Source organism: Amphiura filiformis, chromosome 6, assembly GCF_039555335.1.
Source record: "Amphiura filiformis chromosome 6, Afil_fr2py, whole genome shotgun sequence".
Classification (NCBI taxonomy): Eukaryota; Metazoa; Echinodermata; class Ophiuroidea; order Amphilepidida; family Amphiuridae; genus Amphiura; species Amphiura filiformis.
In genome coordinates, this window is record NC_092633.1 from 36,602,953 (window position 1) to 36,629,569 (window position 26,617).

The 26,617-nt window shown below is 36.8% G+C and overlaps 1 protein-coding gene across 4 annotated transcripts; it reads left to right on the plus strand.

Annotated features, from left to right (window-relative positions):
* The first annotated feature begins 326 nt into the window (after positions 1-326).
* On the plus strand, positions 327-26,042 carry LOC140155363 (uncharacterized). 4 transcript variants are annotated; one of them, XM_072178179.1, is made up of 5 exons: positions 327-385; positions 17,762-18,086; positions 19,669-19,816; positions 22,644-22,752; positions 24,194-26,042. In XM_072178179.1, the coding sequence occupies exons 2-5, from the start codon at positions 17,900-17,902 to the stop codon at positions 24,461-24,463; spliced, it is 714 nt and encodes a 237-aa protein (XP_072034280.1). In that variant the 5' UTR covers positions 327-385; positions 17,762-17,899; the 3' UTR covers positions 24,464-26,042. The 4 variants fall into 4 exon arrangements, with proteins under 4 accessions (XP_072034280.1, XP_072034278.1, XP_072034281.1 ...); XM_072178177.1 differs by lacking the exon at positions 327-385 and adding an exon at positions 8,564-8,687; XM_072178180.1 differs by lacking the exon at positions 327-385 and adding an exon at positions 11,183-11,294.
* Positions 26,043-26,617: the final 575 nt, after the last annotated feature.

Below are 26,617 nucleotides of genomic sequence, written 5' to 3' on the forward strand. Positions count from 1 at the left end.
GTTATGTACTTTTTTTTACAAAACTGAGTGTTGTTGTTTCAGCCCTATTTACAACATTACTCAAGAACCACATGACCTGTAAAAGTATATCTGTGATTATTTGAATTCTTCTACACACTCGCTATGAAATGATGCCTTACACTCGCAAGATGCTGTGAACTACCAAATCGCAACAGTTTAAAATAGTTGCTAACCTTAACATGGTTAATGTGTCAATACAAAAAATGTGGGAGTGCTTTTACTACGTATACGCTGCCCATGTGTAAAGATAAGATTTTTTTGTTGTAATTCTACCAGCTAGCAGTGTCTATTATAATGCTTCTATACTGAACATGATCGTTTTACAAAGCAACACAACTGAAAAACTCCGAAGTCATAACACATGGTAAGTCAAATTTAATTACTTTATCTCAGAGTATAATTAAAAGTTGTCGGACCTCGGCGATTGTAATACCGAAATTATCAATGATATAATAGGAAAGCGTGTTTTATTCTAGGGTGTTATTTGTGGAATTTTCAAGGATTCAGTCAGCAAGATAATTTATCTTATAAAACGCGTTCAAAGTACAGTACGTGCCTTTCAGCTTGATAATACGTGTGCTGCAGATGCATTATAATAAAAGAACAATCATTTTGATTTTGTTAATATTTGCCTCAACAATACATAGCCACCATGTACATTACATTATTCGCAATAATATTTTGTTCTTTAATGATTGGTGTATTATTTACTGTAATCATGATTTTTACTTTTAAACAGAAATAGGTGAACGTTTCGAACTACACTAATGCTATCATGCAATGTAACCCGGATCCTGGTAAAACTACATTAGGCCCTAATGCTATCATACAATGTAACCTGGGACATTAATGCCCATATCATGCAAAGCAACCCGGGTCCTGTAAAACTATGCTATCATAGAATGTAATACCGGGTCCTGGTAAAACTACATAATGCTATCGTACAATGCAACCCGGGTCCTGATCAGGCCCGTAACCAGTATTTAGGCTACGGTATTGGGGTGGCGGAGTTGAAAATGTGGACCTTTTTTTTTCTTTTTTTTGACCATATAGACCCGCTATTTTTTCGCTCGTAAATGGGACTTTTTGAGTCAAAAGGGGGACTTTTGGGACCCTGGTGATTTTTGGGAGGCGTTCACCCCTCGCCCCTCCCCTGGTTAAGGGCCTGGTCCTGATTAAACTACATTAATGCTATCCTGCAATGCCACCCGGGTCCTGGTATAACTACATTAATGCTATCATATGCAATCCGAGTCCTGGTAAAACCAGATTAACGCTATCATGCAACGCAACCCGAGTCCTGATAAAACTACATTGATACTATCATACAATGCAACCCGGGCTCTGGTAAACCTACATTAATGCTATCATACGAGAGGCAGTCAGTATGTTTTAAGAGTTGACTCGTGACGTCATATGTGGATTGTTTTCATGGCATTTCTCAATGATTACATAAACACTGTACCTTTGTCTTTCAAACAACACATGTAAAAATTATATCATACACATGATTACGTAACAGCATTAGCATAAAATCAATATACTAGGGACACTGCCAAATCACGCAAAAAGGCGGGCCTTTTAAATTACAGAAAAAACACGTGTTTACAATGTCCGAAAACAGCAAAAGTACAAGGTGCATATGGTTAGTTTTGGGCAGGAATAAACACTAGGTCCTCCGTTTGCATTTGGTAAAATATGAGACTTGCCATTAAAATTTGGTGGAAATGGGACGTCTGGAAACTTCAACAACTTTAGGGCTTGAATGGAAGCAAAATTATTCTGCAAAAATGGCGAAAATGAAAAAGCAGTTATTACAAATTACATTAATTATCTCCAAAATGAAACAGACTAAAATATAATGACTGGTCACGTGTGAGAGCTGGTAGGCCTACTCAGTGCGATGATAACTGGTGCAAATGAAACAACAATCTGCGCATGCGCAGGTGGGATGACCGATAGGCCTACAACATGGTGGAAATGCACGAAAATTGCTAAATTCCATGTAAATAGGGCCTAAAATATTACAAAATGCTATGAAAATTGTAATTTAAATATTCATATGAATTTTTATGGATGATCTCAACCTGAAATGAACAGAAAAGTTTTAAAATAAATTTCTCATTCAAACGATGGCCTCTCTCTTTGTACCACTACTTTTTGTATAAATGTAACAATGGTACAATAACAGTTATATTTTAATCACGGATTCAAATATTTTTAGGAGACTTCCGTTTAAATGTTTGGAGATTAGTCAACAGAACTGGCAAAAAAATTTAAATTTCCACGTTTGCTATTTTTGGCAATATCAAGATTTTTAAAGAAAGAAAAGCCTTGTTTTTGTCAAAAATAAGACATATTTGACCACGCATTTTAAATAAATTAAAACTTTAGCAGCCCAACAAACATGGTTTAATGAACTGGTAGTTTGTGTTCTATTACTGTTCCAAAAGGCAGCATTCTCCATTCTTTAATTCCCGAGAAAATATAGAAAATACAACAATACCTCATTTCAGCCTCTTATTTCCCTTAACAAAAAGGCCTCAATTTCACCAGGTGACTCTAGACCATTGATTTTATGCTAATGCTGTTACGTAATCATGTGTGTGATAAAATTTTTACATGTGTTGTTTGAAAGACAAAGGTACAGTGTTTATGCAATCATTGAGAAATGCCATGAAAACAATCCACAAATGATGTCACGAGTCAACTCTTAAAACATACTGACTGCTCCTCGTACAATGCAATGGTAAAACTACATTAATGCTACCATACAATGCAACTCTAGTCCTGGTAAACCTACAATACTATCATACAATCCGACCAGGGCTCTGGTAAAACTACATTAATTCTATACAATGCAACCCGGGCCCTGGTAAAACTACATTAATGCTATCATACAATGCAACCCGGGTCCTGGTAAAACTACATTAATGCTATCATACAATGTAAACCGGGTCCTGGTAAAACTACATTGATACTATCATACAATGCAACCCGGGTCCTGGTAAAATTACATATTTACTATCATACAATGCAACCCGGGCTCTGGTAAAACTACATTAATGCTATCATACAATGCAACCCGAGTCCTGGTAAAACTACATTAATGCTATCATACAATGCAACCCGGGCCCTGGTAAAACTACATTAATGCTATCATACAATGCAACCCGAGTCCTGGTAAAACTACATTAATGCTATCATACAATGCAACCCGGGTCTTGGTAAAACTACATTAATGCTATCATACAATGCAACCCGGGCTCTGGTAAAACTACATTAATGCTATCATACAATGCAACCCGAGTCCTGGTAAACCTACATTAATGCTATCATACAATGCAACCCGGGCCCTGGTAAAACTACATTAATGCTATCATACAATGCAACCCGAGTCCTGGTAAAACTACATTAATGCTATCATACAATGCAACCCGGGTCTTGGTAAAACTACATTAATGCTATCATACAATGCAACCCGGGTCCTGGTAAAACTACATTAATGCTATCATACAATGCAACCCGGGTCCTGGTAAAACTACATTAATGCTATCATACAATGCAACCCGGGTCCTGGTAAAACTACATTAATGTTATTATACAAAGCAACCCGAGTCCTGGTAAAGCTACATTAATGCTATCATGCAATGCAGCCCAAGTCCTGGTAAAACTACATTAACGCTATAATACGATGCAACCCGAGTCCTGGTAAAACTACATTAATGCTATCATACAATGCAACCCAAGTCCTAGTAAAACTACATTAATGCTATCATGCAATGCAACCCAGGTCCTGGTAAAACTACATTAAGGTTATCATGCAATGCAACCCGAGTCCTGGTAAAACTACATTAATGTTATCATGCAATGGAAGCCCGGTTCTGGTAAAACTACATGGTTACAATCCTAGTAAAACTACATTAATGCTATCATGAAATGCAACCTGTGTCCTAGACAAAATGCACCTTTAAATTAAAAAAAAAAAAGGTGGGGGGGGGGGAGAAAACAATTATAGGCGTCGTGTATCTTTGGCGTGCCGCCTTTTAATTTGTAAATGTCGAGGAAAATTAAATGAAAACAAGAGCATCAAAGTATGGTATATATAGGTATGCTAGGTGAATTCAAATTTGCCATCAAACTGCATAATTTTACATATCAAATTAAAGCCCTTGAGTAAAGAAAGCCAAAACTGAAAACATTTTTGTCATAGCACTTTCCGTAACAAAGTTACATCTTGTCAAAGATTGACTTTCATCAAAAAGATTCTGCTAGCAAAATTCCCCAAAACGGCATTTAGGGGTGTTTCTAGATCTTAGTGTCATGGCGATAGCAGCTTTTTTTAATGGAACTGCTATCAAAATCCCTCTAAAATTCCATGTGCGACTGGCTCATCACCATAAAAAATCATATATTTGGGTCAAGTGAAGTATAGAAAACATATTTATGTAGGTTTCCTTCACCGACCTGTTCTCGAAAAAAATTCAAATTTCTATGTAAATATGCATTGTGTTTGGGCCCGGTCTCGGCGAATTTCGCTGACTAGCAAATGTGTTAACTAAGGTTTGCCTGGGATACCTAGTATATAGCTATCAGCTTCTATCATTCTCAGGACGAGTTGGTTGCAACTTCATTAAATGCGCCGCACGGTTTTAGGAAAACATACATGTAAATATATTCCACTCTACTCGACACGAGTTGAATGCCTCTTGGTAATGGCCATCACGAATATGTTCGTTCTGCATTTGAAGACCTGGGCGCAAGAAGACCGTAAATCCACTTGGCCCCGCAACATGTATACACTAAAGTTACGTATAGTTATTTAGGGTTTTATAATGTTTAATACATGTTCCAGGATGAAAACATCATGAAAGGTTGTGAAAGATTTGTTTTGGCCCCTGAACATGTATAAAACATTACCAAACTATACGAAACTATACGCAACTTTAGTGTATACATGTTGAGGGGCCAAGGGGACTTACTGTCTTCTTGCGCTCAGGTCTTAACCGTGAAATGACCGGCGAGCTCACGACAAACCATAGACCATCAAATAACATTAGGACAACCACACTTATTGTTTATCAATATGAATGAATTTGTATATTGTAGGCCTATTTATGTTTTATATATTATTTATTTATCTTTTTGGTTAAAGCTATAATGTACAGTTTTAATTTAATTAAGTTATCCGTTATGAAATTATAACTGTCAGGAAGGAGTTCTGGTCATTTAAGCCGAAATAATTAGGTAGGCCCTACGATAAAATAAATAATAGAGACATTCCCTCATTTCAAATATATAGTTTTGGTTTCTCTTTTGTTCAGAAACCAAAAATCAAGGGATTAAAAAGTAGAGCTGATCTGATCTGCAATCATAACACTATTATGCTGGGAGGACACAGTATAGGGTATATAACCAGAAGTATACAATAGCCTATTGTGCTAACATAATTATTATCATGATTGATATCAGAAATCTATCCCGCGGACGACAGTTGATGCTCTCTGTCGAAGGTAGGTGGCATATAACACTCACGAGTTCTAGGCCTAGAAATCATATACATGCGCGTATACTGAAGGATGGGGGTGGGGTGGGGGAATTTGTTTGTTTGTATGAACCATAAACGATGCATGGAGATGATTTGATTATGAATTAGTTTATTATCCCCGGGAAGCACAACCCATACCTCTTTAAGAGGAGGTTCCCCTCCCTATATAACCACCTCTTTCCTAAATTACCCCTTTCCCCCTCCTCCTCCCCTACATTCGATATCTTCATCTCGAGCTCTCATCCCCCTTCTCTTTCACTTCCAATGCTCTCTCTCATATGTTTCTCTCTCTCCCGGCCCAACCCCCCCTGCCCTCCAACCCCCCCCCCCCACACACACACACCCCAATTTTCTCCCCTCTATCTTCTATTTTTTGCAGTAAAAATTGCTTCAGTAAAAGTCATTAGGTTATTAGAGGTCATATAATGGCCTTCCATCGATTCTGGTACATGGGATTAAGGACATGAATCGATTTTGTTTATAGCACCTATACAATTACAGTAGTGGCCCTTTTGTAATTTCGAATGCAAATATTTCGATGGTCTATATATTTTCACAGTGAAATCAGCTTAGGCTATTTCGTAGTCTCAAGCCAATGCTTTCAAACTAAATCAATGCTTTCAAATGTAGACTGTTTTGTTCGACTTCTCTGCTCGTGAATATTGCACTGCGAAATTTAAACATTTCTTTTGTATACTTAGATCAGGTAACTCGAAAATCCTGTAATTTTATTCGTCACACCACTTATAAGAAACTGAAACCAAAACCGAAACTACCTGTCACAAATGTTTAGTTTTAAACAAAAGGTAGAAACAAAGAGTTCGATATCTTGTGATTCAAGTGGTTAGGCAGGACAATAGGAAACCACGTGACCAAAACCAAAACCAAAACTAAAACTATATATTTGAAATGAGGCATTTGCGATTTCCAAACGTAGACATCGGACGTACGTTGATTCAAAACCACTCTACTGTATCGAAGCGAGGTCACGTATTTAGCTATTTTTGAAGATATTCCACGTGCGAAATCGACGTAGATACATCGTTGAAAATGCACAAAATTTGTCCATTTCACAATATGTTAAAGACAGTAAAAGATAATGAACATACGAAGGAAAGTCTAATTATTATTATGATCCTTTGTAACAAATCATTATGATAAGGTACAGCGATGTGTTAAAAATGGACTAAATTTAAACGCAATATTCATACGCAGAGATTGCCCATTGAAATGTGTGTGATACTTTGCGTACAAAAAGTGACATTGCGATTTCCCATTTTGGATTCCAACGTAGAATAAAACGCAGATGCTACGTTGAAATATGCTGATTTTACCTCATGTCTATAAGTCCATGCAACGTGCCCAATTTTCAGGACGAAAAAGTCTCATTTTGAAAGTAAAGTCATGATGTATGGATGTAGTGATCTTTAATCTACCAAAATATATGTTTTTGGGCAACTATAATATTTGGGGAGCACAAAAAACAATTAAGTTTAATCAGCATGTAGGTCAAAATTTTAGTCAAAATCAAAAGCGGCCTGTTTGAATTAGGCAGACACTTAGCTTACTGTTATTTTTTCAATCACTATGCCCTCTATCGACCTAGATTAGATGAGATCAAATATTATAGTCTTCGTTCCAGTTGACTTGTTCTCCTTCGTGAAGAATGAGCACAATCCAGTTTGGAACCGAGACTAGCACCGTATTAACGTACATAAAAACGTACGTTCCACGTGCTGCGTTTGGAACATCGTTCGCAATGTCTCTAATAAGAAGAAAAAACCCGCTTAAAAACACCACTAACTATCTTGGTCGCTGAAATGCGGAGCTCTATGGTGGAGGGTAAAATCGGATAACAACGTTTGCACAGTATTTTTGTGGGACATGAGAGCACATCAGACATATCGAATTGCATTCTGAATACGAGGAATGTCCTTCTGATATCAAATAATTTAGATTTTTTGAAATCCGCGATATAGGCCTAATACAAATTTCATGGCAAATATTTTTTTTATATTTTAACATTTATGTAAACTTTATTAATCTAATGACATCTACTTAAACCGTTTGAAGCTGGGATGAAAAGCCGACCATCAGTTGAAAATTGTAACTTTTCGTATTGAAGGTATACATTTTCCCCAAAAGTCCTACATTGTTTTTGGTGTTTGGGGGAAAAATCTATTATCTTCAATTTTCATACGAAAGGTCAAAATTTTCATATGATGGACGGCTTTTCATCCCAGCTACATACACTTTAAGTACATATATCATTAGATTTATACAATTTACTTCGAGGACAGTTTTATTTCAAAAATATCAATTTTTAATCGTTTGCGATAAAATGTGTATTATATCACGAATTTCAAACATATCAAATAGAAGGACATTCCCCGTATTCAAAATGCAATTCGATATGTCTGATCATAGACAGTGGTCTCTACTGTCTATCTGATGTGCTCCCAGGTACCGCAAAAATTACGTAAAAACATCGCTATCGCGTATATAAGAGTTGTAATATATTATTGTTTGTTGTCTAATTTCTTAATTAAACAAAATATATATTTTAATGACGTTACGCCCTGCTAGGGTGATAGACCGCCTCATTCCTCATTATAATAAATATATCTCGTAGAATCTCATACAGAGAGTTGGCGGTGGATCGGTAAATTGTATTTTTGTTATGAAAAAGTGTCAACTGTTTTAGTCATCATAAAATCACTTTGTTTTGCTTAACTGAAAGATACATTTGTTATTCTTGAAAGTATAATGACGGTTGCTATTTATCAAACCATATAAAAGACCGATGTTATATATCCGGTACAGATACACGTTCCGTCATGTTTTCTATTATCATCCGGACAATATCTTAAGATGCTTCACCATTAATGATGCGTTACCTTGGTAACGCTAGGTTTCACAAGGATCAGCTGCTGAGAAGTATAGTGTTTCTAGACTTTAGTCGATATTAAAGTATTTCGGTGCTGGTGCATGTGTAGAAGAGGGAATCCGTTTCTAATTGTCACACGCATGGGACTCGGCATTAAAAGAACTTCCCCGCAGTCTGATGTTACACCATCATCAAGTAGATGGCTGATGAAGTCCGATGCAACGTAGCAAAGTAAGTTGCAAATTTTGGTTCCAGTATTAGATTAAATTTACAAAATACTATTTTGGTGCTGCTTTATGTATTCAAAGGAACAAACTGAAGAGAGGAATATGGTGCATGGTACATGTTGTGTTGCATGGTGGTTGTGATTGTGATGATGGTGTGATGATGATGATGATGATGATGATGATGATGATGATGATGATGATGATGATGATGATGATGATGATGATGATGATGATGATGATGATGATGATGATGATGATGGTGGTGGTGGTGGTGGTGATGATGATGATGATGATGATGAATGATGACATTGATGATGATATTGTTATTTTGATAATGATTATGATGAAGATGATGATGATGACGAAGAAGATGTTGTTGATGATGAGGATGATGATGACGATGAAGATGAAGATGAAGATAAAATTAAAATAATGATGTTAATGACGATGATGTTACTTTGATGATGATGATGATGATGATGATGATGATGAAGAAGAAGAAGGAGAAGAAGAAGATGATGAAAATGAAAATAATGATGATAATGACGATGATGTTACTTTCATGATGATGAAGATGATGATGATGATGATGTCTGATGAAGAAGAAGATGATGATGATGATGATGATTATGATGATGATTATGAAGATGAAAATGATGTCATGATGATGGTGAGCTATTATACAATGCAACCCGGGTTCTGGTAAAACTACATTCATGCTGTACCACGCAATGCAGTTTAAGTCCTGGTAAAATAAAACTACATTTAATGTCATGATTTGCTACCCGTTTCCTGGTAAAACTACATTAATTCTACTAAATAATATCATTGTCTTTGACCAAAATTATGATGTTTTTTTAATACATTTAAAAATTAATATTATAATACACAGAATTGTATTTGATATTGAGCTTACACAGCAGCATTTCGACTGTTCAGTGCCAGAAGTGGGTAAGTGCAATAGCTGCCATGTATATCTGCCACGTGTAGATGAGTACAATTATACTGTGTGTCAATTGCTAAATATTCGCAGGGCAGCTATTGCACTTACCTACTTCTGGCACAGAGCAGTCGAATTTTGTCGTAGGACAGATGTTAGTCGAACAGCTTCGTCTGGATGCATTATTTTTTAATTGATTACTTTGTAAATATTAGCTAAATTAAAAGCATAATTCAATCGAACAAGCTGGTAACCAGTCATAAATCGATTAAAACAAAAGTTAATCGATATTGAGCGTGCTAAGCTGATGTTGTTTTTGTCATCGCCCCTGCACACATTACATGTGTTCCACTTTAATTACATGAAAACTCATAAACAAGATTAGGTGATGATGGGATAAAGTAACTCGGTATTAGTTTCATCATTGATGCGTATAATGTAATGTAATGTTAAGTAAGCATAAAAACAAACGTAGTTGCTCTAGGCTGTAAACAAGGTTTAGTGCAAGAAGTTAGTAAGTGAAATTTTTGTAATTTTTCCGGAGAAGAGTTTTTGTATTTCAATTGTATTATTCAATTCTTTGATTATACTGACAGAATGAAGGAATGAATAAATGGTTCTACGACTTGTAAAATATGTGCATTTACGAATGTTTTTGTTATTACTGTTTGTGAATTTTGTCCAGTTTTGACCAAAAAGAATGTAATTTTTACACAAAAAAGAGGGGGCCTCCTCCTTTCCTCGAACACGGTTGGAAAAGACCGACAACTACTAACAATGCTAATTTTAAATTGGAAGAGAAAAAATCTCCCTCCCTTATCAACTCGTGAAAATCCTCTGGATGAGAACCAAAACATTAATTTTATACGGCCTTACATGGGAAATTTGTTTAAAATGCAGATAAATTGACGTTAGACTGCACGAGATGCCCGGGAATAAATATGAGGTATAACTCTGACTATAAATATACATGTATAATAGGACTCGTGATGAAGCATCACTGCTGGTAGTATTCAATTGTGAAAGACACCAATTAATTACACATGTTATATTGATTGTTTTATATGCGATCAACGATTTCTGCAAGATGCTTATGCATTGGTCATCAGTCATTCTCAAAGGAGGAACTTGTCGGTAGATCATGATTATTTCGTATTTTATTGATTGAAACCATTGTTTAAAAATAGAAGTAAAATAATTCCAAAACCACGGTTTTCATAACATTAGAAGGATAAGCTAAATCGCAACAAACCAGTTACAATTCACACAATTATAAAAAATTGGTCTTTCGTGTGATACATTAATAAAAATCGATCCTACGTCCTTGCAGCGACAAGTTTCACGTCTGATATAAAACTGTTAAATTACGTTGTGCATTAAGTATTACATTAGTGCATTACCGGGCAATCATTAATAGTCGGGTTATATGACATTAATAAACATACTTACAAACACCGGGATTCGTAATGGTCTTTTCAAATTGATGAGTTCTATATGATGATTTTCTACCCGACTGTATATCGTTTGAATGTCTAAAGCATTTCGTTTTTGATATCAAACTTGTGTGCTAATAACTCACGTGCATATGGGGAATCGATTTGTTGCTTTATCACGTATTTGGACAGGTAAAGAGTTCACCGAATGCTTGAAGGGAAATAACACACGCATAAGGTAATGATATCAGGAATGTATCATCTAATTCCAATGTATGAATTAGCGGTATTGTTTTAACAGATAATATTCTATGTGTTGTACTGGTTTGGAGTGGTGATGGTATTGTCTTTGCACATCTATGGAGGATATGGTGCAAGCTGATTCTGATGATCTCAACATATATAAAAGCAAATACGGTATTATACCATACGTTTTCGAAGATTTGACTATTCTGTGCAGTGTGGACTGGTTTCTCGATGCTTTACTGGAGATTTGATTGATGAACACATTTTAATCTTTGCCCAGAGCAACCAGCACACATATAAACTTTGAAAAACTAGTGCATCTGGCTGGATTCGAACCGGCGACCTTGGTAATACTAGCAAGACGTTCTATAACCAACTGAGCCACAAAACCATGTTGCGGAAGAACGGAAGTTTTAAATATAGGTATTAGGTTCTAATGAATAATCTCATATTTGAGTGATGTATCGTTTCCATAATACATGTATGTGACGTGGTATATCGAAAGCTTTTGGGTAGGATCGTAAATGGAGAAATAGCCAAACATCTGCCCGGGGGTGATTTTTTCACAATTTGGGGTTGTTGCGAATTTGTGATGTTATATGTTTAAAATATTATCTGATAGTTTCAGACCGGAATATAACTGGCATCTTGTATTTTTTGAGACATTTTCAAAGTAATTCCTACTCTCAACATTGTCAATAATATTTTTAAAGGCCGATATCTCAATTTTCAATTTTATAATGATAACTTACGAACTCAATATCTTCGCTTAGGAATGTCCGCTTTCATTGGAGAAAACGGCGTTGTGGAACAAAATATCTCTTTATTTTAGATATGTTAAAACCTCAAAATTGATAACCTGTCCAAAAGTGTCTATTTTTTACATGACACGTCACATATTTTCGAAACAAGGCAAATATTATAGCATATGCATATGTATTGGGTCTCAGGATACAAACTATTGTATTTATTATTTTCTCCTTTACCTGGTTTCTTTTTTATTCAAACAAGTGTTAAAATAATTACACAAACATTATTTTATTACGGTTATATCGTCTGTAATATCAAGTAAGTTGCCAAGCCTTGCCGCTACATTAGTCGAGCTTCGATCATGTGTTGCTTTTGCCTCGTTTCATTTTGTTTACAATGTAAGAAAATACGATAAGATGAATTTCTTCATCATCACCAATGTCGTCGTTATGGTTTGGGTTTTTTTAAAAGTCAAGAACACTTTAACAGTCAGCTACCTGCACAACCGATTCTTTTGTTCTGCAAGGCTCACTCAGTCATTTAATGAGGCAATACAAACGATCGAAATTGGTGTTGAAATGAGAAAAATTTTGAGTTACACCTTTTCAGTGTAAAAATTTTTTTCTCAGCCAAATGAAAAGCAATAATTTTCATTTTTTCAGTAAATGGCTGGAAAAACTATAATGCTTGATCTGATTTTTTTTAAATCCTGGTGTTAAACTTAGGCCTGAAATTCAGTCATTTAGTGTAAGATATTCGATTTTTATAGGCTTCAGCTCGGCCCGCGAGCTTTTTCTTGGATCAACCTTTTAGCTTTTCAAAGTAATATAGTTCGCTAATGAAGGATTTTCCCCAACTTTCTAAAGCACATCACCGTGAGCTATATATCATAGTTTTGTCAGAATTTCCGTTTTGATTTCACCATCTTTCACTGTCGGCTGAAAAAATGTCTAAATCAACACGTGAAATCTAAAGGCTAGTACTAGCATTGTGGATCGATATCCCTGGGTTTAATAGGAATACCGGCATGGCTATAGTGTTGCCAGAACTTCAATATAGCAAAGAAATTCCCAGACCTATAGCGCTCCTACTGATCATGTTTAACCAGAACACCCAATTGGGGATTTAATCGCTGGTCGGGCAATTTGCTTTCAATGAAAAATTGACCTGGATAACAACAAAGGAAATATCGACTATTTCTGCTGGTTGCTCTCGAGATAAAAGTACTCACCATTGCCTACTTTTACTTAGTTTGACATTTTCGGAGCATCAATGGAAATAGGGTAAAACAAAAACGGAAATTCTGACAAAACTATAACATATAGACCCACACGATGTGCTTTACAGAGGTGGGAAATATCTTTCTTTAGCAAACTATGTTAGTTTGAGACGCTAAAACATGAATTCCGTAAAAAGCTCGCAGGCGAATTCAAGGCCTATAAAAATCAAAATATCACACTAAAAGACACAATTTGATGCTTAATTTTAACACCAGGATTTAAAAAAATGTATATCCAAGCACCAAGTTTTTAACTGACATTACTGAAGAAAAAAAAATATTGCTTTATATTTGACCGAGAAAATTAATTTCATAGCAAAAAGGTGTATCTCTGAATTGTGCTGATTTTTACATGTATCGATCGACTTTTAGCGCGACTAAGCATTTCTAAAGAATTGGTTGTCCAGGCGGCAGACTGTTAATATTGTAAAGCGCGAAAACCATATTATTCTGTGTAGCGTAACCGCGCTAAGGTTCAATGGATCAGGTATAATATTGTATGATTAATTTGGTTCCGAGTAGTTAATCTAATGACAATATTTTTGAATTTTAATGATGATGAAACCGGCGACCAGGTGGTTAATACAAAGAGGAAGAAATAGATGATGGACATGCGTATAAAGCGAGGGCTGAGAACCAGAAAGCCTTAACTCACATTGGTTTTCATTGTGACTTGAGGCTTTCTGGTTCCCTACCCTCGAAATGTAGATTTATAGGAATGTCCTTCACATTTCTTCATACATTAATGCTATCATGCAATGAAATTGGTCCTGATAAAGCTACATTACTGCTTTTACATTATACAATACATGTACAACTCGCGTCCTTGAAAAACTACGTTAATGCTATATATATTATACTATTCAACCCAGATTTATATAGGAATGTCTCACATTTCGTCATACATTAATGCTATATCATGCAATGAAATTGGTCCTGATAAAGCTACATTAATGCTATTACATTATACAATACAATTTCTTCTTTTACATTAGTGCTATATCATGCAATGAAACCATGGTACTGGTAAAACTACATTAATGCTATTATATTATGCAACCCTGGTAAAAATATATATTAATGTTATCATTCAATACAACTCGGGCCCTGGTAAAACTACATTAATTCTATCATGCAATGCAACCTTGGTCTTGGTAAAATTATACATTAATGATATCGTACAATGTAAACCCGATTATGGTAAAAGTACATTAATGCTATCATACAATGCAACCCGTGTCATGGTAAAACTACATTAATTCTATCATGCAATGCAACCCAGGCCCCGGTAAAAATACATCACGGTGCCTTGCCCGGTTGCATTGCATGATAGCATTAATGTAGGTTACCAGGACTCGGGTTGCATTGTATGATAGCATTAATGTAGTTTTACCAGGACTCGGGTTGCATTGTATTATAGCGTTAATGTATAGTTTTACCAGGACTGGAGTTGTATTGTATGATAGCATTAATATAGTTTTACCAGGACTCGGGTTGCATTGTATGATAGCGTTAATGTAGTTTTATCAGGACTCGGGTTGCATTGTATGATAGCATTAATGTAGTTTTACCAGGACTCGGGTTGCATTGTATTATAGCATTAATGTAGTTTTACCGGTTGCATTGTGTGATAGCATTAATGTAGTTTTACCAGGACTCGGGTTGTATTGTATGATAGCATTAATGTAGTTTTACCAGGACTCGGGTTGCATTGTATGATAGCATTAATGTAGTTTTACCAGGACTCGGGTTGCATTGTATTATAGCATTAATGTAGTTTTACCGGTTGCATTGTATGATAGCATTAATGTAGTTTTACCAGGACTCGGGTTGTATTGTATGATAGCATTAATGTAGTTTTACCAGGACTCGGGTTGCATTGTATTATAGCATTAATGTAGTTTTACCGGTTGCATTGTATGATAGCATTAATGTAGTTTTACCAGGATTCGGGTTGTATTGTATGATAGCGTTAATGTAGTTTTATCAGGACTCGGGTTGCATTGTATGATAGCATTAATGTAGTTTTACCAGGACTCGGGTTGCATTGTATTATAGCATTAATGTAGTTTTACCGGTTGCATTGTATGATAGCATTAATGTAGTTTTACCAGGACTCGGGTTGCATTGTATGATAGCATTAATGTAGTTTTACCAGGACTCGTGTTGCATTTCATTATAGCATTAATGTAGTTTTACCAGGACTCGGGTTGCATTGTATGATAGCATTAATGTAGTTTTACGAGGACTCGGGTTGCATTGTATGATAGCATTAATGTAGTTTTACCAGGACTCGGGTTGCATTGTATGATAGCATTAATGTAGTTTTACCAGGACTCGGGTTGCATTTCATTATAGCATTAATGTAGTTTTACCAGGACTCGGGTTGTATTGTATGATAGCATTAATGTAGTTTTACCAGTACTCGGGTTGCATTGTATGATAGCATTAATGTAGTTTTACCAGGACTCGGGTTGCATTTCATTATAGCATTAATGTAGTTTTACCAGGACTCGGGTTGTATTGTATGATAGCATTAATGTAGTTTTACCAGGACTCGGGTTGCATTGTATGATGGCATTAATGTAGTTTTACCGGTTGCATTGTATGATAGCATTAATGTAGTTTTACCAGGACTCGTGTTGCATTTCATTATAGCATTAATGTAGTTTTACCAGGACTCGGGTTGCGTTGCATGATAGCATTAATGTAGTTTTACCAGGACTCGGGTTGCGTTGCATGATAGCATTAATGTAGTTTTACCAGGACTCGGGTTGCGTTGCATGATAGCATTAATGTAGTTTTACCAGGACTCGGGTTGTATTGTATGATAGCGTTAATGTAGTTTTACCAGGACTCGGATTACATTGTATGATAGCATTAATGTAGTTTTACCGGTTGCATTGTATGGTAGCATTAATGTAGTTTTACCAGGACTCGGGTTGCATTGTATGATAGCATTAATGTAGTTTTACCAGGACTCGTGTTGCGTTGTATGATAGCATTAATGTAGTTTTACCAGGACTCGGGTTGCATTGTATGATAGCGTTAATGTAGTTTTACGAGGACTCGGGTTGCATTATATTATAGCATTAATGTAGTTTTACCAGGACTCGGGTTGCGTTTTATGATAGCATTAATGTAGTTTTACCAGGACTCGGGTTACATTGTATGATAGACCCGGGTTGCATTGCATGATAGCATTAATGTAGTTTTACCAGGACCCGGGTTGCATTGTATGATAGCATTAACGTAGTTTTACCAGGACTCGGGTTGCATTGTATTATAGCGTTAATGTAGTTTTACCTGGACTCGGGTTGCATTGCATTATAGCATTAATTTAGTTTTATCAGTACTCGGGTTGCATTGTATAATAGCATTAATGTAGTTTTACTAAGACTCAGGTTGCATTGTATGATAGCATTAATGTAGTTTTACCAGGACCCGGGTTGCATTGCATGATAACATTGATGTATAGTTTTAACAGGATCCGGGTTTCTTGTATAACAGTTTTCCCGGATTCGCCTGTCGTTGCTTTATACCATTAATTTAGTTTTACCAGCGCCCGGGCTACATGCAGTGCATATTACCATTAATATAGTTTCACCCGGAATCGCATGGCATTTCATGACAGCATTAATGTAATAAAGTAGGTAATGTGGTTACGCATCATGTACAAGAGCAACTCAACACAGCGGGAACGATTGTTCGCCCAAAACCTTTACATTAGATCTGGTTGTTTTCTGAAGACTGTCCCTTCTCTATAATGACAGGGCAGTCTTCATCAATGAACGGCTCTTTAAGAGCCACCAATTATTTACTTTTCTCTGTTGACAAGGGCCGGGTTTTAGTGAACGGCTCTTTTCAGGGCCACCAAATCTTTTACATTAGCAGTTAGGCGAGGTCTGTTTGTTTTCTGTTGACAAGCCGCAGTCGTCTGTGAACGGCTCTTTTCAGAGCCATAGGCAAGAGGCGGCCTACGTGTGTGTCTGATTCTTAGGTACTTTGTCTTAAAGAAGTCAGAGCTACTCCTGACGAAAACCTACTAATAATTAGAATAAATTCATCAGGCGGTGAAGGAAGCGATATCGCCAATTTTGAGGTCGCCATTGGATTAACACATAATCATGAAATCTTCACAAACAATTCTAAATTTGTTATGTGGTGTCAAAGCATAATTATCTTACTCTAAAACCGTCGGGGTACGACGATGTACCACACTGCAAGTATGTTAATTTTCCATTTGTAATTGCTAACCGTGTATTTTAAATGGGGATGTTAGCCCTGTATCTTCGCCAGCCTCGTACGTCACGTGTTGCGCTTCCTACGCCGCCTGAAATTCATATTGAATCAGGTAGGCCCTCTACATTTTAGCATTCGTTTTCCAAAAAACAAGATTGTACAGTAAACTATGGTCCTTCTCTTTTCAGGTTTGACTGTCAATGACGATGTGGAACCGATTCTTTGAAGGCCAGGCAATTTATTTATTACAATTATTTGTGACTGCAAAATAAATTTGAGATTGAGTGACGTCATGACGAAATGGTCACGTGTGATGTCAGTTGGTGATGATGCGCATTAGTTGCATTACGTTGGCATGCGTAGTACATGTAATCATGTTACTTGCTTGTCACGTGTCAATCATGTATTCATGGGATGTTTATCCAAATCCTCAAAGTGAATCATACAGATGTGGACGTAGAGGACGTCCTTCATGGATATGTGACCCTTATCGAATTCTGTCCTATTCAGAAGGTAGGTAAATACTGTAAATCGGATAACTTTTGAGATTGAGGTAATTTTGTAAAGACTTCATTTTTACCAGCGTTTCAGTTCATTAGACATCTAGGTGAGTTTGTTACAAGATATCCAACATTTCATGTAATAGGCCTACTATTATTTTGGCAGCTGAGAAAATAACTTATCGAATTAAGTAGGCATATGTAAAGCCAGCTTTAAAAAATGTAGTGCAAATATACTTAAAGGAGTATTTCGTGATCCTAGCATTCTCTTTTTATGACATTTTTTAGTAGATGTCCACGAAAAAAGCTTATTCCCAAAATTTCAGTTGATTCCGATTTTGCGTTTCCGAGATGGCGCATTGATGGATTGATGGAGTGTCATTCACTGACAATGTGTTATAATTTCGTTCTGTTATACGAGAACGTAATTCAAATTTCACGATATTTTTGCTCAACGATTTAATCTGCAAGATTTTTTTTGCACATGAGCATAGAGGTGACCAATATAAAAATCTCAACTTTTTTGGAGAAAAGTGAGGGGATAATGCTGTGGATCACGAAATTCCCTTTTAAAAGCATGCTTGTTGGGTCTATATTTACGGCAACAAGTTTAATAGGACCTACCTAATATTATAATATTTTGAGTGATGTTGTTGTCGTGACATTTGGTTCGTCCTTTGATAGCCGATGAAATGCATAATGTAGATCACCAATTATATCTCTGTACGTCCAATCATTAAATATGACCACTGCAGAAACTAAATTTAGTAGTCAGACCGTAAGGTTTTTGTTCACGGAGTGAACTATCATGTCACTTGAACCCATATCTCATATGCACATGCACAGTTCTTACCTTACACACCCTATGTTTTGAATAGCTATTGTAGCCCACCAACCCTGTGGTTAAGAGGCTAGGAAATAATAACCTAATATCTCATACCCTCATTTGTGTGCCTTTTTCTAATCCTGTCCACATGACAAAGACTATTTAGCCCAATTAATCTTTCAACGAGAGATTTATGCATGTTTACTATTGGATTCTAGCCATCACATGATTATAATAGGCTTTACTGATTGGTGAGCAATTGTTTACCAAGTGATAAGGCTGAGCATATAGAAAAATACACTGGATATTTCATATAGCCGATTTACTGCCTAATGAAACTTAGTCCTTATTCTTTAACATGATATTAGTAAATAGGAAACCAGTGACATTCATGCTTTAGAGAATTTGAATACATATCTACCCAGTAATGTTGCTTATATTTTCTGTCAATAACTGGATCCCTAATAATGACAAATTTAGGCATCTAATTCTCTCCACTCCCTGGTTTGTGAAAGTGTAGGCATGTGGTGTCCATGTATATATGTATGGGTAGGCATCTTATCAAGTATTGAATACGCCCATGATAATGATATGAGTAAGCATCTTATCAAGGCCTTATCTGCATGGTATAATTGAATAATGCATGAAAGTTAGAACAAATTACTATATACACCTGATCCGTGAACTTTGTCTTTCTTAAAGACAATTCTTGTTCAATTTTGTTTGCCCTAATGTTCTTTCATGATATTTTTGTTTGTTCTTATTATAGCCAATGAAATAGACCATCAACTCTCAGCTCTGCGCAACCAAACACAATGTGCCTGCAAGTCCAAGCATTTATGTCCAACAAACAGTACTCAAACAGTAGGTTATTCAGTCTCCGTGGCACTTATGAGTTTCATTCCAACCAGCAGATCGTAAGTATACTTTTGCACAGTTCTTATTCACGAGCGATTGATTTTGGGCCAATTAGGTAATGCGGTCTTTGCTGTTTAGGGAAACCGATTCAGTGATTGGACAAAATTCAGTCGCTCGTCGATCAGCGATCGAATTTATAATAAAGTAGATCGTGCCGTTATTCCGAAGGTTCGCTGAGGTGAATACAATAGGCCTATGCATTACGGTCGGAGTAAATAACTTGGTTTCAAAACGCACTAGTCGGTCGACCGCTGGTGCAGAATTGGTTGTTTATCTGCGTCCTATAATTGCTCCGAACAATCATACCGTATAACACTGGAACAACATTAAAACGCGGTTAAACCGCCAGTTCTGCCCACGGGCACCGGCGGTGGTGTTTTGAAGTCATCCCTTACTGGACGCACTTTCGGAATTCCGAAACGTAACCATCATGGTAACTGATTCTGCTCAATGTAATTTATCTACAATCGGAAAAATTTCGTATTTCACATTTCAAGTTTATCATATTCTTTGGAGTTTTGAGTTCTATAATCTAAAGTTCAATCAGATGTATCAGTGTCACAAGGTTTATGACACATGATTGCAAGACCAAGTAAGTCATACTATATATGTTATTTTAGTTATGAACATGGCATGCAAGTCACGCCCTCGCGTGCTTGGATTGATAGGGCTCATTATGTTTTCATCAAGTGATCAGCTACAGTTTTCAACTTGAAGCGGAATCACATTTTCACCAGATGAATGTATGTCGCCCTCTTGAAACGTCGCGTTGGTATTTGTTGTTTAATGAGATGTCGCCCCTTCTTTTGCGTGCTGTAAATCTGCAACGTGTTTTATTTTACCGTATCGAAAGAACTCTAAAATGTAACATTAGTTATTGCATTTTTGAAATGAGATGAAACATTCATTAATTACCTGACTTGTTTGATAGACAATAGTTTTAATTTAACGTTGTTGTTTGTCAATATATAGTTTAATTACCTGCAATACATTTTCGATTGTCTCTTGAGATGCCAAAGAGAAATGATTCTTCATTTAATGTGACCTGCTACCACGAAATGAGTGTAAACTCGCAAGTTGGTAGTTTCGAGACATCCTGGATGACTGAGTTGATGTTCTTTGTTTGCCGTGCACCTGTACAAGCCAGTATTTCCTTTGTGAATTGTCCATTATGCCTCCATTCATGAAGGACATACAGACGTATACTAATATTACTGGCTTGAACAGGTGCGCGGCAAACAAGGAATGCCAATGCAGTAGCCAGGGCGTCTCGAAACTACCAACTTGCGACTTTACGCTCATTTTGTGGTAGCAGATCACATAATGTCTTCTTCGCAAAACAGATTGCACAAGGAACATTGACTCGTATTCATCTACTCGTAGCCAGTGTTTGAAATAAGCCCTATCGCAGTGCAATTTGCACCCCAAAATTCGCCTGTTGCGATACAACTTTATAACTGTGGTGCAAAATTGCGTTACCACATTTCACTGATTTGTTTTGATTGTCTGAGACTGCACTTGAAGTTGCTTTGCGTCAGATGAAATTGCACCATAACTTCCAAAATGGGGTGCAAAAGTGTTAAGGTAAAAAAATTTTTTTTTCGAAGACTGCTCGTAGCTAGGCCTACCTATATAATTTTTTTTCAGCGGCATAAATAAAGTGTGCAGTGTGCGCAAACGAGGGGGTTGGGGACACGCCACTTCAGTCGGGGTAATTGAAGATTTGGTCAGAAAGTTGAAAAATAGGAAACTGGTCTTTCGTTTGAACTCGGTAAAAAAAAAATAAAGACCGCGTTGATAAAAAAAACATTTCAAAGTTGACTATCAAAAAAAACCCAAAAACAAAAACAACAAGTTTGAAGGTTTTGAAAATCTAAAATCCAGGATTTTCGGAGACGCTGCCTCTGGACCAGAAGCTACCAGAGACGTAGCTGGGCACGTAGTGGACTAAGTGGAGAGGAACGTGTGCTACAGTCAGTTTACTCTGAAGTACAAAGTATAGACGCGGACGCACACATTGTGCCGACTTTGAAGGCATGCATACCTGCAGCAGAGACGCAGCACTACGCACTGTTAACGCGCTGTATACGCACGCGTTGTCACTTTGTACTTCAGAGTGGACAAACTGTAGAGGAGCGATTTATATCAATATCCATTAGGCGGAGGTGCTGCATTTAGCGTCAGGTTTGGATACAAAATTATTTTCTTTATTTTCCACCCGGTTATCATGCAGCGCCCAAAAGGCCAAAAATAACCTTCATTATGACCAAAATTAGCTATATGTTTGCTTATTTTCGCGCACGGATCTGTGTGTTCCCCTTATGTGATCGATCTGTGCGCATCCTTGTCCTGGTATTATGGACAGTCACAAACCATCATCATATCTGCAACTCTGGCTTTGCACCAAGGCGGTCGTCATGCTTTTATAATTATGTCAGTCGGGGGGAACGAAACCATCTGGATCCCTGCAAACACAAAAATGTTCTTTATTCAAAACGTTTTAATACCAAATGTCGGTTTACATGATGAAAACGGTTTTTAAAACATTATTGTAAAATATTTTGGGCAAACATTCTTTGTAAAATATTTTTTCAACACATCAATAACAATTCTGTTTAGAAGATGCATGTTAGAATGTTTGCCTCAAGTTTTCAAAAATGTATTTTGAATGTTATTAAAACGTCTTTATACTTTTTATATAACCCGACATTGAAACGTTTTTCTGTAAAACTTGCTGTGTTTGCTGGGATATCTTGCTCTGAAAATGTGGGGTTGTTTGGTTGTTGTTTGCTCTTCTATTATATACATTATACTGTTTTATTTCAGACAGGAGATAACCGTTCAAAGCTATGCAAATTACCTCAGAACTTATGAATGGCGGTTTGGGCAATGTGGTGATGATGTCGTTGTGGTCTATTCCCAGCTAGAAAACGAGGTGAGACATGAAAGAACATGATAATACAATGATAAATAACATTATCTTAAAAGGACTTTTTGGGAGTTCACTCCCACAAAAAAGCGCACAATTCGGTAGATTCACAATACGGAGCACCTCCGGTGGGGGAGAGGTCAAAATACGCAGTGCATAAATGGGAAAATGTCGACATCCAAAGCCCGCGTAATACGAATACAACACAGGAATTACATAATCATGATAATGTCATTGTGTGTTTAAATGTCAATTATAATGATGATACACGCGAATGCGCAGTAAAACAGTAATTTACCATTATAATAGATAAATAATAAAATAAATATATAAATTTCGGAATTTATATAGCGCATTTCTATCTATTGATTACACGGAATCCTTCGTGGAGCTGTTTTCAAAATATTATTATTATCACACTCGCGTGAAAATCCAATGGTGAATAGAATGGCGATGTCGACATTGAAGGTCAAAATTGGACTGGATAAGAGCAACCGCTGGCGGCGCATCGTGTTGTGAATCGCAAGAATTGCCTATACTACTCCTCAAAATGAAGCTCAATCCCTCCCAGCAAATACAAGAAAATTGTATTTCTTTGTTTTCAAATTTTTGATCCTCCCAATTGACAATTTCACCCAATGAAATTTATTAAAGACCACCTTGATTATCCCTCTGGGGTTTTGCCATCGTAATACCTTTAAATTTCAATTCAATTTTCCTATACTCTATCCAATGAGTAAAATCTTACATTCAAGATAAGAGAACTTGAAGTGCGTAATAGACTTCTGGAATAAAATTCATCATCGTAGAATTGTTAGTTAAGTTCCAGAGAAGATGAGAGTAGTTTCATCTTCTTTGCAAGTTCATAAGATTAGGCCAATAAATGTCGAGTTGCCAGTTGATGTTTCTCTCAGTTATCAGATCAGAACGAGCGCAACAGATATAAAAGATGGATTAAAGAAGCAATCGCCATAAGAAAGTGGGGCAACACAATGGACACAGACGAGGGGCAATACAACTTAATTGACCTTCCGGTAAATCCCATAAGCATTTGCGAGTATACCTGAGAAACACCGGCTAGCAATGCGCAGTAACGATGTTCGCTAAACGATGCGCGCATCGGCACAGATCGGCGTTACGTCAAATGACGACATCTCAGCTGTACTTGCAAAGGCTTATGGGATTTACCAAAAAGGTCAATTCACGCATTTGACGGTGTGCTAACTAAAAGAAAATCAACTGGCAACTCGGTTGCTAAGCAACAGTCAACATCAGCTGTACACAGATCGTCATTGCAACAATAGCATCGTAAGAGAAAACTGACAGTTTTCGAAACGTCTGCATGTAAGTGGAAATTTTATGGTCTAGTCGTATGAACTTGTAACTAACAATGCGTAATAGACTAAAAACCACATGTACATTGACTTTCCCGCTTTTTTCTTGACAGATTCATGCCTCCGTTGGGTTCAAAGCTGCTATAAAAATCACAGAAAGAGTTCTAGAAGACATTATATTGGATACTCGCTCTCATTTCACAGATGATGGGATACATCAAGGTCTTACTGCCTTTATACGCAAACTAAGAAACGCGTTAGAAGATAAATACCAGCTATCCCCGGGCTTTCCACTGTGGACCATGGTGCAAATGGTTATGGCTGTATGCTTTGTATTCTGCTGTTTTGGCGGTATGTGGGTCTGCAGAAAACTATACTCCTGATAGTAATTTTGAATGAATTGAAATTATTCTCATAGTTTTGTACGTCAACCTACTAAAAGGAAGAGGTGCTCGTACACAAAAGGAGGAATGTCCAATTCGAATCGAAATGAAACATAACGACGGCCACCTGTTCACTAGATTTTGGATTTAATAATCCAATGGATTATTATTATTACCCAACATCGCCATGATCGTTATCATCATAGTTTCAAGGGATCTTTTCTTTCATAGCAAAGTTAACATGGTTAACTGCTACCACAAAATGAGCGTAAAGTCGCGAGTTGGTAGTTTCGAGACGCCCTGGCTACTGCGTGGTGTTCCTTGTTTGCCTCGCACCTGTTAAAGCCAGTAGTATGTCTGTATGTCCTTCATGAAAAGGGGGAACAATGGGCCATTCACGAAGGACATACTGCTAGCTTGTAGTCAGGTGGACGGCAAACAAAGAACATCTACTCTGTCAACAAGGATGTCTCGAAACTACCAACTTGCGACTTTACGCTCATTTCGTGGTAACATGTCACACATGGATGCTCATGTTTAGTAGGCTAATTCTGTTTTATAGTACTTTTATGGCCAATGTTTATATTCACACCAGGGGCTTTTTGGAAACGTACTTGACGAATTTATACACGGGCGGGTACACGGGGCTCAATGAGTGAGTATTTTACGCCAATCTACTCTAAAAGCTCTAAATCAGTTAAGAACCCCCTACGTAGCTATACAAAAAGGATCACCGCTGCACCAAACATGCTCTTAATGCACATTCTGGTGTACCATGGACTAAAACTCCCCAATGGAGGTTATCAGACATCGAATTGGTCCCGGGGAATTGGTAACGTGAAGGTATTTTAGTAGCTTTTAGTCTGCCACACTTATGATATGGGCCGTAGTTTTCGGCGGCCACCTGTGAATTGTGCTGAGGCTTGTGGATCAACGTCTAGGTGTTGTGCCCGTGCGCATCGCACTATAAATCACTGCGCTTTTTTTACTCACAAAATTAGACCAATCTGTTATATACATCACCATTTTGTTGTTTTATTGGGCGTCATTGCTAGTAATACCACGGCTCAACATTCCCTAACCAACAGCAACATCTTTATCATATTTGTATTTATTGATATTTATCTTTATTGGTATTTAATGATATTAAAATATCGTATTGTAAAGGTTGGGAGAGACTCTTTCCCCGGATGGACATTCTTTCCACCACCACGGCGAACCCGTGGTGAAATGTGTGCTTTAAAAAAAAAAACTTAACTGGTAAGAGGTTTTGAAATTTAGGTATAAAATACCAATATCATGGTCATCATTAGGAAACGAATTTGGAGAAAACCTGCTGTTAATAAAATACTATGCTGAGCCACCAGCCTGGGTGGCTCAAGCTCCAGTAATTTCAGGTGATTGAGCTCAGTAATACATCAAAGAATGTTTTCCAATTCATGAAAACAAATAGATAATCAGCTTATCGGATTAAAAGCTTAGAGGGAAGGTCTTGCTGCTCAGCGAGTGTTTGTAATTATCAGGTTTTCTCAAAATTCATTCTCTAATGATTATCATACATGAGAGATGTAGAATGTTACTATTTGCTTGAAAAGGGTTTAGTTTGTTTAAAAGTCTTTAGCTAAATAAAAGAAAGTTTAAAACAATTGAAACAATCATAATTATGAAGTATAATATTCACTTGTCTTCAAATATATAAAGACGCAACCCTGACTTGATGTAGTAACTAAGTGAATACAAAATATCTATATTATTAACTAATTATTTTTCATTAATATGATCGCCACATTGATCAGCTCTATTATTATTTCTGTATTTTGCATTTACCAAAGTTCACAGAAGAAATTATTAAAAGGTAACTAAATTATCCTGTATAAAGGAAATTGGAGATTAGAGAAATCAGAGGACAGACCACCGCAGCTATAAGTACATTAAAAAGACAAATGGCAACCAGTTCTCGTATTAGTATGTTTTGTGTACTTGCGACCACCCAAACACAAATTTTGGGTTACGTCTTAACAAAAGGTACCACAAATGCTGGGTTAAGCGTTTATGTTGCGTGTTGGTACAGTTACCAATTTAAGCCAGTACCATCTTGTCCGAAACAAAAGGTACTACAATTAGCTTGTCGGCAAATCAATTTGGCACAAAGGC

Coding starts and splice junctions, on each gene's coding strand:
- LOC140155363 (XM_072178179.1), top strand. CDS start 17,900: ATGATGCGCATTAGTTGCATTACGTTGGCATGCGTAGTACATGTAATC. Junction 19,817..22,643: donor TTCATTCCAACCAGCAGATC/GTAAGTATACTT, acceptor GTTTTATTTCAG/ACAGGAGATAACCGTTCAAA. Junction 22,753..24,193: donor ATTCCCAGCTAGAAAACGAG/GTGAGACATGAA, acceptor TTTTCTTGACAG/ATTCATGCCTCCGTTGGGTT.